The sequence below is a fragment of the Melospiza melodia genome, chromosome 3, assembly GCF_035770615.1.
Source record: "Melospiza melodia melodia isolate bMelMel2 chromosome 3, bMelMel2.pri, whole genome shotgun sequence".
In the NCBI taxonomy this organism is placed as follows: domain Eukaryota; kingdom Metazoa; phylum Chordata; class Aves; order Passeriformes; family Passerellidae; genus Melospiza; species Melospiza melodia.
The window spans coordinates 129,818,493-129,833,844 of NC_086196.1; the positions used below are offsets into that span (position 1 = coordinate 129,818,493).

Below are 15,352 nucleotides of genomic sequence, written 5' to 3' on the forward strand. Positions count from 1 at the left end.
AAAAAAATAATGTATCTGAAGATCTGGGCTCATCAAATTGCAGTGCAATAACCAGCTCCAGCAGGCAGTAGCTAGTTTCCAGTCTTTGTAATAAACTAGAGAAAATGGAAGACACGTAGCATGATTTCACAATCTTGTGAAGCTCCATATTGCATACCAAATGCTGATGAACAATAAAACCAGTGACAATTTTCCACTGTCCTTGTCATCCTGTTTACTTCTCATCAACAGCCCACCAATCTAACTTCAAAGAAGTTAGCTCTTGTTTATCTGGAAAAACTCAAGTTTATCAGGTTGATTTGATGATGCTCTCTGCCTTGCTGGCACCACAAACAAGAGCAGGCAATAGCAGCTGCTCTGAGTCAGGGCTGGCAAATCTTTCCCATGTGTAGGCATGGTAAATCCTTCCCATGCTCTTACCCCATTACTACAAATGGAAGTGATCTCTTCCTCTGGGATCACCACTGTGACACTTAAACAGACTGCACATAATCAGAATGGGAGTGAAGAATTCACATGGGGATCAAAAAAGTCTGAATTTCCAAGAGGCTTCAGAAAGAATTTCATTCTTCTGTTCTGGAACATTCTTTTCTTAGGATAATCCACCTAAAAATCTTTCATAAGAAAAGCATTTTGACAGTCAGTCCTGGTTTGAGGATATGTATCACAATCAGTTTCCCTAGGAAGGTCACCTGCATCTGTTTCAAGCTTACAATGTTCAATAAGCTATTTAACCCAAAACAAAGAGAAACTGAATCCCAATAAATACCTTTAAAGAAGTCAAAGGATTTCTGCCTGCCCCACACCCTGAGTTAATTAAGCAGCTCTCAAAAATCAAGCAGAATCAAATGAATTGAGATAGTACATTGTCCTCCAGTCTTGCAGATATTCAGTAACAGCTGATCAAAGATGTCACACTGAGAATGCTTTGATTAGGTTTCATCAGAAACCACTGTGCTAGAAAGCCTCAGTGTTTCCAGCAAGGAGTGCCAGGCAAAGCCTGAACAAGAGTCAGCAACATCTGTATTTTCTCTAGTAACTGAAGAAAAGGAGGACATTAAGTGAGTTTCCCCATTCAGCCATAGACTCACTTTTCCCATTATATTTTTCTCTGTCCCATGGAGACAGACAGGAACTCAATTTTCTCTGATACTAAAGACTCCATACATCTATGTGGTTAAGAAAAAAAAAAATTCCATCCTTCTTCCTTTACCATGAAGAAAAATACTGTCTAGCGATTTCTAGGCTGAGAATCATACTTGGAAGGTCTGTGTCAAATGATAGCATAGATTTAAAGCTTGACTAATTTTTTGTTGACCTAATGTTGTTGGGAAGGTTTTTAATGGTTAAGATGATGCCTGAGCAGACCTGGTTACTTCTGAAGAAATATATGTAATAAGAGAGAGTCTTTGAAAAGGGGTCTTCTAGGAAAAGTAATCAGATTTCTCTCCTGCAGTACAAGATTAACCTTTGCTTGCAGTTGCTGAGGTTTCTTGTATTGTCAAATCGAGATAGGTGTAGAAAGTTAAAAAAGCACTACAAGCAATCCAGTAAATGCCTCAAGAAACTAATAGCTGAGCTAAAGTTAAAAACTAATAGCTGAGTTAAAAGCCAATAGAAGGGAGAGTTCCAGATAGATGAACAAGGAGAACACGAGGAATCTCAGAGAATATAACCACTCCTTTGATGAAAATGCAACTTGCGCAACAATTATAATCACATGCTGCTCTTAGCCAAGCAACTGCACAGCAGAAATCTGTAGATTACCTAGGAGAAAACATCTCCTGCCTGCAAACATACCAGGGATGCTTCAGCACACTGTTTTAAACCAACCTAGAAAGTGTACCCCTGACCTCAGCTGTGAGCTCATAAACACAAAAGGCAGGGGAGTCTGGGAAGATCATGAGCACAATTTAAGAATCATTCAGATTAGGCTGATAAGCAGAGTTCAAAGCAGTCTAATTATTATGAGAAAATACAAAGCAAATTTTCATTTCTACCAAGAGTTCAATTCTGAAATACCAGAGACAGCAGACAGGACTCCAAGCATGGTCAGGACACTTAAAACAGCAAAAGGTACTTCAAGTAACTGCTCTGTCTACATGAGCTTTTTAGGAGCTTCTCAAAAATGACTGTATTCCATGAACTCAGAATTCATTTTTCTATGACAGGCATCGAAACAAGAAAAAGCTGTTTGCCTGAAGATGTCAAAACAAGTTTTAAGTACGGATGCAAATGTCCAGAACTTGTGTGTTACACATAGGTGAGATACAGGCCCGAAGGTTCCTTATCACACTCTAATGTGTTGATGGTATCAGCAGAGTTTTGGGTGTTTTCATCTGAGATTCTCAGTGAAAGAACCATCTGAATGCCACTCTCTACATGATATTTTACATTCAGTACACTGCCTTTCTGGTTTCACTCCCTTTTTTTAAAGGGGGAGGGGGAGGCAGAGAAAGAGGTTCCATAAAACATTTTGATCCCTGTCCAGGCTGCTTAAATACAATAAATTTCCCACTGGAAGGAGAAGGAGCCTTTTTTTTTTGTCCATCTTCATTAGCTTGCTGCTCTGGTTTGTAGCAGCTTCTGTCTCTACAGGCTTCAAGACTTTCAGAAACAAACTTTGCATACAGCAAACACAGTTAAGCTTGGAAATACTGAGCCATGCTCAATTTTCTAGTAAAATTCGAAATGACATGAAATTAAACAAATTAAATAGAAAATAAACAACAGGAATACACAAGGCAGAATGGAAGTGGTCCCAGACAAATGATTATGGTATCTCATCTGTGAGAAAAAACCTACTGTCACACCTTATCTGTAGCAAACAAGAAAAAAATAATCACAAGATAATCTCTAATTATTGAAGAAGCAATCACTGCATTGTAGGAAGGACATATGCTATGAAATATTACCCCAAGTACAGCCACAGATTCCAGACTTGTTAGGAATCTCTGATTTTGAGCTTTTATAAAAGAACATGACTGTACAGTATAACACATATATGACAGAAAAACAACAGTCAAATCAAATTTTAGAAGACCACAACAGGAGAATAGGGACCACTTTTTTGTTTCATATTACAAACTTAAAAACCTAAGTTATTTTTATAAAAGAAAAAGTTGAAAAAGTTCTGAAACAATTATTTTTGTCTTTCCCATTTACACAAAGACTCACAACAACTAACTATTAAGATTATCAAAATGTATCAAAAGGGCTAACACTGAAGAATCCACTAGGAAACCATCAACAGCAAGCCTTCTGAGTAAAAAAGGAGGAAAAAAACCCCATTTTTCTCATGATAGAGGCTAGCTATAATTTACCCATCAATCTAATACACTATGAAAAACAAAGAAAACACTCTTGGTTGGGTTCAGCTTATGCTGCATTTGTCCCCACCACGTGAGTGTAGAGCTCTGCCTCTTCCACTGGCTGAAGCTTGGTGACAACTCAGCATTGTCACCAAACCCTACAAACACAGAATGTGCACTACTGTACAAAGTCCCAGGGCCACACTAGTAAAATAATCACAACACAACACAATCAAAAATAGGGATTGATTTCTTCACCACATAAAATTGAGACTTTATGTTACAACATGTCCCTAATCTCAGACTATTATTTTTTTCTTGGGTTTTCTGCACTTGGTTAATTCACATAACAAATCTGTACATGGAATGTTAGTATAGTTTAAGGAATTACCTACACTTCTCACCAATCAAGATAGGAGAGGCACAAATGAAAAGCACAAAAGGTTTCCATGTGTTAGAACAGCAGTTCCTCTGACATTGATAATTTTTAAAAATTGTTTTATGTAGAGAAAAGTGATGTAATGCCTTTTGTGTTTGAGGCAGTGAAAGATAGGAGAGGACAGAGAATCCTCCAGCTGCTGGATGCCAGTTAAACCATAATGAAAAAAAAAGCCAAACTGTCATGTTCTAAGCATGAGGATTACCTGGAAACAATTGCAAACCCTCTGAGAAGTAAATGCTTATTCCCATCCCATGAAGATGTGACCCCACCTCCAAAGACACTGAATAAAGCTCACCTGAGACAGCATCATACAAAGCTGCAACAGCAGTGCTCAGTGCACCAGCAAGAAAGGAACATGACCAAAGAGCATGTTCTGAACATCTGAAGAGCTGTTCTTTCATGCAACTGAAGCATAAAGTGAGTAATACATTGGCCAAGTATGCAGGTGTTAGCCATTTTTTAACAAAAATATGTAAAATTCTCTTGAGCAAGAGCTGTGATACACTAGCTCCTCATAAAGAGACTTGCAGCCTCGAAGCTTTTGTACTCAGCAAAGTTTTGACTTCACTGACAGTTTGGCCTTCTTTGTATATCAAGTAGGAGCTGGTGAAAGAGAACTTTCCTAATGACCTGCCCTTTCCACACTGGTGTTCAAAAACATGTACAGTGTCAGCTGATAAAACAAAGCAGCACACAAAAGTTTCATTGGTAATAACCCAAGTATCAAAAAACAAAGTATCAAAATAGTCAGAAGAGGAAAACAAGGTTCTAAGTGCCTTTTGAGTAAGTAGGTCATGGCCTTTTTTAACAGAAGAAAATAGTATGGCAATGCTTCAAGACCAAAACATCAGTCAAACAAGGAATCACCTGAGATTACAGCAGCATTCCATCTTCAAAAAAAAAGAATTCTTAGTTGATATTTCAGAGAATTTTTGGAGGTAAAAACAAGAGATCAAGAACAGAAGCAGAAAACAGACTGCGCTCTTGCAACTCTTCAGATTCCTCTTACAAAGGTGAGCAAATGAACAGAGAAAAAATATTGTGTCCCTGATGTGGAGAAAGGGCTCCTTCATCTTCCCTTCATGACACCAAACATAAGACATGGCCTTCTTTAGAAAAAAAGAGACAAACCAAATGCTCAGCTCCAAACACACAAATCCTGCAGAGCAAAGGTAAGCAAACAGAAAAAAAGCATCCCTCTAACACTTCTCTAGCATCAAGACTAACAATTATTGAAGAGGCAGCACAGACTACTCCTTCCAAGCATGCCTGAGACAACCTTTTTCCAACCAGAAATGTTAACCTATGCAGGCAGGACAGGGGGCATTCTTGCCTACAAATTAAAAAGCAAAATCCTACAGAAACTTTATCTTTCATTTTGAAGAAGAGCATTTGAGCTCTCACTCTGACCACACCTCAAGAGAAGTCATAAAGCCCATACCCCAAAGTTACCCCAAAGTTTTATATTAGTATTTTCACTTCCATCTCCCTTTAGCTCTCTGTGCAATTTTCTATATCTCTTGTTTTGTGTACCGAATTAAACAGGTCCTTCAATTAACTATTTTTGAGCTTTCCTCCAATCTGTGCTTCACCATAAAGAAATAAGATCTACATCACAAAACAAAAAAGTAAAATGGAAGTTCACAGAGTAATTGCCCAGAAGTCATTTCACATTAGGTTCTGAATTTGAAAGTCTAAAGCTGCCTTCACCACATACCATTCTGTAAATAAGTTCTGTATTACAGTGCCAAAAGCACTCATACTTCTAAAGTTAGGTGGCCTATTATTATTACTTTGACCTATCACTGTTCCTTGAATTCAGATGTTTACTTTAGAGCTATACAACATATCATATTCTCATTAGATCTGTAAAACAAGCAACTTCACTTAGCCACAGCAGATGACAGAAGCATACAAAATATATTAACTGGGAATTTTGAATATAAACCATGACACCTGATTTTCCAAGGGTTTTTGAATGATCATCAATGGCCCAGTATTAGAAAGCAAGGGATAATAAGTTAGACCTAAAAATATACTTTTTAGTGGCATCTGTAAAAGGTAAGTCAGTAAAAAAATCACCCAACATCCACATTAGCACTACTTATACCACCAAAGTGTGTGTTTCATAATAATATCGTATTTGCTGGCATAGTAATCTTTACAGGACACATTTTGTTAAGTATTCCTTCTATCAGCTCTCCCTTCCTTTATATCTTTGGTATTATTTAATCTCTTTTTGATAAGGAATACTTCAATTGCACATACTGACAGCTTTTCCCAATGTTTTTCCCCACTACATGGTTTGACCTGTTCACTTGCTCCTTCCATTCCTATTTCCTCACCTCCTCACTAAGAGCTTCTCACCTCACACACAATGTTTTTCTTTACTATCTTACCATTCCCCAGATTACCACACCCCTGATATCCTGCAACTGGAATTTCATCAAGACTTCCTAACATAAGGAAAAACAACAGGATCAAATCTGCTTCTTTTAGATGAAGTGAGTATAAAAACAAGTTGAGCTCACCACCCTTTGACCAGACCAAAAATAAAGATCAGACAAATGGTATCACCTTTTGTCTGACTGTTCTGTGCTTCTGGTTTCAGCTTCATTTCCATATGAATAGTTACAGTGCCTAATTATACTATACATTCAGTCTAAAGCATGCAGAGAAGAAAGAGTCCATGGCTACTTGAAGCAGGATGTTACAGCAGCCATGACTCCTCAACCTCTTTTACACAATTTCCTCTTGCTACTGAAGGAAGAGCTCAGACCTACCACTACAGAAGTAGTGTTTTATACAGATGTAGTAATTATTGCCCATAAAAATTCCAACATCAAAACTATCATTACACAAATTAAAGTTGATATTAGGACATGCATTAATTCCAAAAAAAGTCTACATCTCTGAAGCTGCTATCAAAACAAGAACACCACAGTTTTAAAAACATGAAGAAATAAAGAAAATTTTTAAAAGCTGATAAATATTAGGAAGCAAAGTTCACTAAACAGTCCTATTTGTACCACTTAACATTTTACAGGAAAGCATCAAGAAGAAAAAAATTACCTTACTTCAGCTGGTGGATTTTGTGAGTAAGGATTTGCAGAGCATGCCAAAATCCTGACTACAGCTCCAGGATGATAGGTTTCCAGAATGTGCACTGCAGTGGGATAAACTGGTTCTTCAAAAGCAAGTTCCACATAGTCCTGGCTACAGAAGGTGGATGGAGTCCTCTTGAAAGGCAGCCGGGCGCTCGGGCAGCGATCCCACCAGGTGCCGTAAGTTCGAAAGACCGCAGTCTGGGTAAAGTCACCAGAACTAGGGTACACGTTGGGAATCCCTGCTAAATTCCACATGGTATAGGACATGCTGTTCTCACTGCCATAGTGAGAGCTGAAATCCAGCACTTCTTTGGCATACTGAACTATCTCAACGTTGATGGGCAAGGCGCGGGTGTTGGATTCAATGGCCCTCCGACTGTTCATCTCTCCTCTCGTCGCTGTCCTCGCCCGGCGCCGAAGGCACATGTAGTAAAACATGCTCAGGACTGTTAGCATGGGAAACACTGGTGGCATCTAGAGAGGTCTTAGGAAGATGCAAAAAGTCAGGAGTCCTTTGTAAGTTGCATTAACTGCCTGTGGTGTTTTGGAAAAGAGCTGATAAAACAGAATGAATAAACACAGTGAGTAGACACAGAATTCTTAGAAAGCAAACTGTGCCGTTTTGAATATCGTCTTAAACAAAGTACTGCTACTAAAATATTAATAAATTATTGTATTTTATTGTAAGACAATTGTTTAGTTGGAAGCTACTAAGTGTGGCTTCCCATTTACTTTTTACCTTACTTGACATTCATTTTTTGTTTAAAAAAAAGAGAAGATATGAAGAAATATCAGCCAAAACCAGCCCTCAAGCAACAAAAAAACTAATGGTCAAAATAAGCATTATCTTTAGGGATTTATTACAAGAAAAAAAAAATTCCAGTGACTCAGGGAAATGAACTCAAGTAAGAAATGAAATTTGGCCCATGCTGTAAACAACTGTGAAAGCATATCTGAAGATACACCTTCCCATTGTGAAGACACAGCTTCTTAAAACCACTGTGAATGGTTTTACTTTCTTAAAAGAAGAGTAAATGGCCTTAAGAGTGAAAAGAAGGAGCTTTTGGGCTGTTAATCTAAACTTAACCCACTGCTTCCTCTATCAGAGCACTAATCTGAAAGAAGAGTCACAAAAATACTGCCTTTACCATTTGAAGCTGTCCATGACAGCACACAGCAACAACAGAAGGGTCATCAGCCTCCCAAAGGATGCTCAGAATTCACTAACAACATCATCTTCCTTTAAACCATGCAACAAATGAGGTCTTCAAAAGAGTCCTGGCATCAGAAGCAGAAGTCCCCATAGAAAGCATTTTAATTCTGACAAGAGAAAATATTTTCATTAAAGTAGCAATTCAGTTAAACACAAAATGTACTAGATCTGCATACTTTAAAAACCCAACACAGAATATACTCTTAATTAAGAATATCGATGTGTTTTACACAGATGACACCAACACAATCAAATAAGCAGGTTTAGCAATTAGAAAAGGCTAAATTAGAGGTAAGCTACTTTACTAAGGTTTTCTGTTTACAACAGTGAAGAAGCATTTATAGCTGAATGTTCTCTACAGGACACAGGAGGGCTGTATCATATTCCCTACTAATAAGGATCCTCTTACATATGCTTGTCCCATATTGAGCAGCTGCTCCATACCTGCGTGATGTAAACTGTGAGTTTTACCAACACACAACAAAATGTGCCGTGTATTCTCCAATTTCCACTGGCACTACCCAACACACTCAGGCTATGAGTTCACAAACTTTCTCACAAACTGGCCTTCTCATTAACTTGTCCATCAGCTTTACTAAGAGAGAATAAGGAGCAATGCCTGTAACCCGTTAGAGGCCAAGCAGGGATGACTAAGCATGTCTCAAAATAGAATAAATGTTTCTTCAACAGCCCCTGCGGGAGTTGCCGCTTAGTTTACCACAGGATACACACTGTGGTAATCTCTGAACCAACAGATGTGACCCTTCTATTGCAGAAGACACCTCAAGTAACAACAAACACGATGCCTCACACTGCCAGGCAGACACGCCATGTATTTACTGTCTGCAGTGGGTACAAGTGAGACCCTACTGTAGCATTTTTGGGAGCATACGTTTAGAGTAGGGTAAATGACTAAACAAATGGAAGCTTTTTAAAGTCTCTACACAGATCTACAGTGTGTTTTTTAGGTCAGTTGCTAGTTCCCATACTCACAAACACACAGAGATGTACAAACAGCTCTCTTTGGAGTGAACATTTCCAGCAAGAAGGCACTTGTGGTAACAGATAAGGACAGGCTGCACTATTTGCCCATTTGACGCAGGACAGAAAGAAAGTTTACTAATGAAGTGCTCAATTCTCACTTTCTTGCTTCTACTATTATTGGCCTTTAGTTTAGTTTCACATGTTGATGTAGCTGTCAAGGACATGAATTACTCCTGATACTCAGTGCAGAAGGAAATGCATAAAACAATATGCAAGATTTACTTCAGGCTGCCCTGAAACACCAAGAACCAATAATGTCACATTTCCCACAAACAACCTAAGCCACCCTTCAGAAAAGACACTGGGAAAAAAAAGTAGCACATCCCTGAACCTTTCCTCCTTAAAAGAAAGGAAAAAAAAAAAAAAAAAAGAAAAAAGAAACAACTCCAAACTGAAAATAGTTATTATTTTATTTTTTCAAAGCAGAGATGCTTTGATGTAAGATGAAGTAAAGATTACAAATACATTCTCCTTCTGGATTTTCTCCCTCTTAAAAAAAAAGATCTATTTAAAGAATATGCCAACAGACATTAAACTTCAACAAATGTTCTGCTATCAAGCCCTGAAATCATGGCTAGATCAGCATATACACCACCTTCAAACTCGAAATTTTCATGATTAAGAAAAATACAGCATTACAGATCTCAATTTTAAGAATCATTCAGCTGTGGTACTCGAATATCAGTGGGAATCACTTATCTCACATATGCAACCTACACAACCTGACATCTGCACTGCAAACTCCAGCCTTCCTCTGGCCACAGCCTGCAGTTCTTGTGGCACTGTAAAACCCAGCTGTGCTCCTTATCTTAGCTTGTCCAAGAGCAGCAAAACCATCCAACAGTTCAGGGCTGTATGTCAGCCAGCTGGCCAGTTTAAGCCAGGTCTAAGAGAAGAAATAACTGAAATCATGCTGAAGATTTTCCATTAGCAATAATGTTAATTTGGGTCATTCTCCCTCTAGCAGCTTAATAATTTCATAAAACCAGTAAAAATTTGAAATCCTTGACATTGACACAACTTCTTCAGTTTTGGCAGGCATTGGTCAACAGGTCCAAAAGTAAATAAGTAGGAACTGAAAGCTTTCATGTAAACTTACTAGTCTAAACAACAGAAATGGAGACAATTAAGGAGTTAAAAACAGTATCAGATATAGTAGCTTATAACAGGAAAGACAAAACCACTGTAAAAGAAGGATTAAATAACCATTAGGACTACAATACAAATAGGAATTCTTCTTCTGGCACTTTAAAAGAACCATTAGGAATTGTGCGGCGTTAAAAAGACAAATGAAAAATTGCTCCAGAGGTTAAAGGATAATAAGCTAGTGAAAGAATTACATTAAATACACATCAGTAGGGCCAGATGATACAAAGAGATTTTTTTTCAGGAACTACCAGAAGTCAAGCTGATGTCTAATTAACAGGATTTAACTTTGCAAAAAAAGATAAAAATGCAGACTCAGGTCTACGCAAAGCATCACAATAAACAGCTCTGGAGCTCATGTACATGCAAAGTTTATGTCAAAAGCTCCCCCTTCCCTCAAATTGCTTGACTATTTTAAAGAGATCCACTTAGGCCCATGTAACTATGCCTTCTGATCTCTGGCTGGGTCTTTGGTCTGCTGTATATATTTTTTTTAATTTTTTTTTTTGTACAGGCATAATTATGCAAAACTAAAGCCTAATAAAGGGTTCTTATAAGGGTGTCTTTTTAGCCTCCTCCCAAGCAGCAGCCTTCTACATATTTTATTTCTTTTATATATATATTTTTTTTTTTCCTGTCAATACCATTAAATGGACTGAAATAGTGCTAAGAAATACCAGAACCAGTTTTCAGTCTGATGTCCCCAAACCATCTTGGTGAGTGCTGGCTTGAGGGGGGAGCAAGACTGCACAGGTCCCAAGCCAGACCAGCTCAAAGGACTCCCAAAATGTTATCTCTACTTTAACAGACAGAACTCCAGAAAACCACTTTGGACTAGACTTGGAATAAAACTTTTTTAAGCGATATTTTCTTTCAAAATACATTGGAGTCCATCACGTTATTTACAATATCTCCTACCCAGACTATTATGTAATTTATAACTATTTCAATTATATGGGCAAGCCTCCTTTTTCTAACCCTTCTTTTCTTCATGCTATACATACAGAAAGGCTTCTAAGACTGTAATTCACTATTTCCTTCTTCCAAGCACAGAAAACCTAGAGAAAGTAAAACATCTTACAGCTTCTGTACAGATCTCATGGGAAAAGGCACTAATTAAGTTAAAGCATTCCAAAGCACTAGACCTCTTCAGTCTACTTTGCCTCTTTTTACAGGGAATTTTTGTATACAAATCCATTTTCAAGCTTTGAAGCAACTCATCCAATTAATGACTCCTGTACTTGAAAAAACAGCATGAAGCTGAGTCAGGGCAGGTTTAGGTGGGTACGAGGAGAATGTTTTTCACTCAGAAGATGGCTGGGCACTGGAGCAGGCTCTCCAGAGAAGCGGCGACAGCACCAGTCCTGTCTGAGTTCAAGAAGCATTTGGACAATGCTGTCATGTCATTGTTGGACTGTCCTGGGCAGGGCCAGAAGTTGGACTCGATGATCCTGATGGTTCCCTTCCACCTCAGAATATTCTATGATTCTACCTGTTCATTTTGGTTAGCTTGGCAAATGCAACTCCTCAATAGCCACAATTTTATCCTATACAAGCAGAAACAGTACAGAGCTATTCACCAACCAGACTGCTGAGAAAAGGTGGGAAGTACACAGAAAAATACTTGAGATTTCAAAGGGCTGTGAAATGAAGGATTTCTGTGAAAACATAACAAGTAACAGATACTAGATTTAGGGGAAAAAAATGGCACATTTTATCCCTGAGCCATCCCTGGAAAAGCACATGATAGCAAAGAGTTTGTACTATTTCAAGAGAAGCAAATGTTGTACATGCTAGTCATGCATACACCAGGTTTGATTTTTAAAGTCAGTGAAGTAATAATTCCTGTTCACACCAGCTTTGCTAATCTCACATTTGGGAGCAGCGAGCAATTCTCCTTCATCTGACTATAAAAGAAACAGCAACATTGACAAATTTCAAAGAATGTATAAATGACAAAAACAAGGGCTCATATGATCTCTGAAGAAAGATTAATGCAATTTAATATGTGTGTCTTAGACAAAAGACAGTAAATGGGAAATCTCTTAATTATCTTTGTACACTAATGCACAGAGGGAATACTGGATCCTTACATTACAGTCTAAAACAGAGTACTTCTACCACAGGTTAGCATCTCTTGCTGTTAATTACCAAGATTATACCAACATCTACACTCAACTTGTTGAAACTAGAAGCTATTCTTAATTAAAAATTAATAAGCTATTACCAGTAGACTTTAAACTCAGGCCCCATTTGCTGCATTTCTTCCCATAATATATTCTGGCACTTAATAAGCCACTTCACACACACTTCTAACTAATAATTCTACTGTTTGAAAAAAATTGCAGTATATTGCAATTTTATCTATCTAAAATCTTACATTGTCTTCATGAGCACCAAAACAGGCAAAATCCAAGAATTTCTGGTTACTTCAGTGACTGCACTCCTGCTAGGACCAGACTCATGATGTGGTTCAGCACAGAGATACAATGGAGACAAAAGTTCCTTTGACACCTATTACACATACAAAGTGTCTTATGGAGGCGTGTCTTAACAGAAATTGTTTCTCAACATGAGTAAATCATCATGTAGCCTTTTCTATTGACACTCTAAAGTTACCAGCATTATGCCACTTCATTCTCACCAACAACCCTTCCAGCTGTGGTGAAACTCTCCCCTTCATGTAAAAAAAAAAAAAAAAAAAAAAAAAAAATTTAAATTCCCCACACATTTTAAAAAGATATTTGTGTGCACTTGTCTTATTTGCCTTTTCACTTTTCTCTTGAGATATTATACGGCCTCTCCATGCAGGCATACTCTGTACAGCATTTACTTGTTGGTCAGCTGCCTCCTCACTGCATGGATCACAGGTATTAGGCCATGCAGTTGGTACCTGCCACTGTCACAGAATTGATGAATCAATTGGGTTGGAAAAGGCCTCTGAGATCAACAAGTTCAACCTGTGACCTAAAAGCACCATGTCACCCAGACCATTGCACTAAGTGCCGTGTTTCCTTAAACAGCTCCAAGGACAGTGACTCCATCACCTCCCTGGGCAGCCCATTCCAGTGTCTAGCCACCTCTTTGGTGGACAAATTCTTCCTCATGGCAAACTTAAATCTCCCCTGGCACAGCTTAAGTCTGTGTTCTCTCGTCCTAATCATGTCCATTCACATCCAACTGATGTCCATTTGTCAGCCTGCACTGATAGCAAATAACAATCCACAAGAAGTGAAGCACCCCTAAGTACACACCTAAAAAATGAAATAAAATAGTATCGCTAGTTCAGCTCCTATCCTGCTTTCTGTCGTGTTGTGAAGCCGTGTAAGTGTGGAACACCGCAGGGACCGAGCAGCGGCGGCGGACCCGCAGGGGAGAGGAGCACAGCCCGTGCCAGCCCTGCCCGCTTTGTCTGGTCCCGGCACTGTTCCTCCCGTCCCCCCTGCTCCATCCCATCCCTACCCCTTCCCACTCCTGGGCTGCCCGCGCTCCCTTCCCCGGGGGAACAGCTCCTTTCCCCGGTGGGCAGCTCCCGCCGAGGCCTAGGGACAGCGGCGGGCAGGTGCGGACGGGACTGCCCGGTGCCGCCTCTGCCTTCCGCCTCCCCTCCCCGACAGCAGCACCGGCCCGGCCCGGCCCCGCCAGCCTGCCCTGGGCGGGCGGGCGGACGGGGAGCGCACACCCGCGGCCGCCCGCCCCCGCCGCGCAGGGCCGGTCCCGCACCGGGGCTGCTGCAGGGCCCGGCGCTGCGGCCCCCCCGCGCCCGCCCGGCAGCAGCACCACCACCGCCGCCACCCTACCCCGTCCGGAGGGCGGAGCTGCCCGGGCCGCCGGAGCCGCCGCCGCGCCGGGCGCCGCCGGAAGCAGCGCGCACGGAGGGCGGCGGGGGCGGGAACCGGGGGAAGCGGCGCGGCGGGGGCGGGGCCGGCGGCTGCGCCTGCCCGAGCCCCGGCGTGGGGCGGGCCCGTGCGGGCAGCGGCGCTGAGGGTTTGGCGTGGGACAGGGGAGTGCCGGAATGACCAGGGTTAGAAGGGCCCTTAAAGGTCATCTAGCCCCAGCCCCACTGCCATGCGCCGGGACCCCCAGCACTAGAACTGATTGCTCAAAGCTCCATCCAACCTGGCCTTGAGCAATGCCAGGGATGGGGCATCCACGGCTTCTCTGAACAACCTGTTCCAGTGTCTCACCGTTCTCACAGTTAAGAACTTCTTCTTGTCTAACATAAATTTCCCCTTTTTCAGTTTGTACTACCACAACAAGGACAGGTGCAGAGTCCCAGCAGCTTCCCTGTCAGCCCCTTCAGACACTGGAAGGTTGCCATGAGGTCTCCACAAAACCATCTCTTCTCCAGACTGAGCAGCCCCAACTTGCTCAGCATTCATAGGGGAGATGCTCTAGTCTGCACTTGCTTCAAAACTTTCATGTTGTCCTTACGCTGGGCACACCATAATTGTACACAGTACTACAGGTGGGATCTCACCAGAGCAGAGTAGAGGGGGAAAATCACCTCCCTGACCCTGCTGGCCACGCTGCTTTTGATGCAGCCCAGGACTCATTGGTTTTCTGGACTATGAGTGCGCACTGCTGGCTCGTGTTGAGTTTTTCATCAGCCATCACACCTAAGTCTGTCCCCACAGTGTGGCTCTCAGTCATTTCTCCACCCAACATGTAGGTGTGTCAGGGATTGCCACGATCCTGGTGCAGGACTTCACCCTTTGCTTTGTTGAACTTCATGAGATTCACACCAGCCCACCTCTCAAGTGTGTCAGGGTCCCTCTGGGGGACATCCCTTCCCTCCAGGCTGTTGAATTATTGGATGTTGTGCTTTGTGACTCAGGCCCACTCTGCTTTGTGCCTTGTTAGCTCTGCAGACATGAAGGCCATGGTGAGGTGGGTGCTATGAGCCACCCTCTCAGGATGAGCCCCGGCTTGGTTTCTCACAGAAAACCAGGCAGTGTGTCTTGCTCTAGCCCCAGGCCAGCTGGATTATGCTTTCAATGTCATGTTTGAGTTCCTAGCATGCCATAAGGGCAGCCCTATTTTTAATTGATCTTAAAAAGTACTTACTCCAGCACACTATGGTGCCTCT

At 41.0% G+C, this 15,352-nt stretch overlaps 1 protein-coding gene across 1 annotated transcript in view; it reads right to left on the bottom strand.

The window, feature by feature from the left end:
• FBXL4 (F-box and leucine rich repeat protein 4) overlaps positions 1-14,116 on the bottom strand; it is a 58,271-nt gene extending 44,155 nt beyond the window's left edge. The window contains exons 1-3 of the mRNA XM_063153052.1: positions 14,064-14,116; positions 8,009-8,180; positions 6,826-7,415 (exon numbers count right to left, since the gene is read on the bottom strand). Of these exons, the coding sequence (XP_063009122.1) occupies positions 6,826-7,334 (509 nt within the window). The 5' untranslated portion in view covers positions 7,335-7,415; positions 8,009-8,180; positions 14,064-14,116. The remainder of the gene's footprint in view (positions 1-6,825; positions 7,416-8,008; positions 8,181-14,063) is intronic.
• Positions 14,117-15,352: the final 1,236 nt, after the last annotated feature.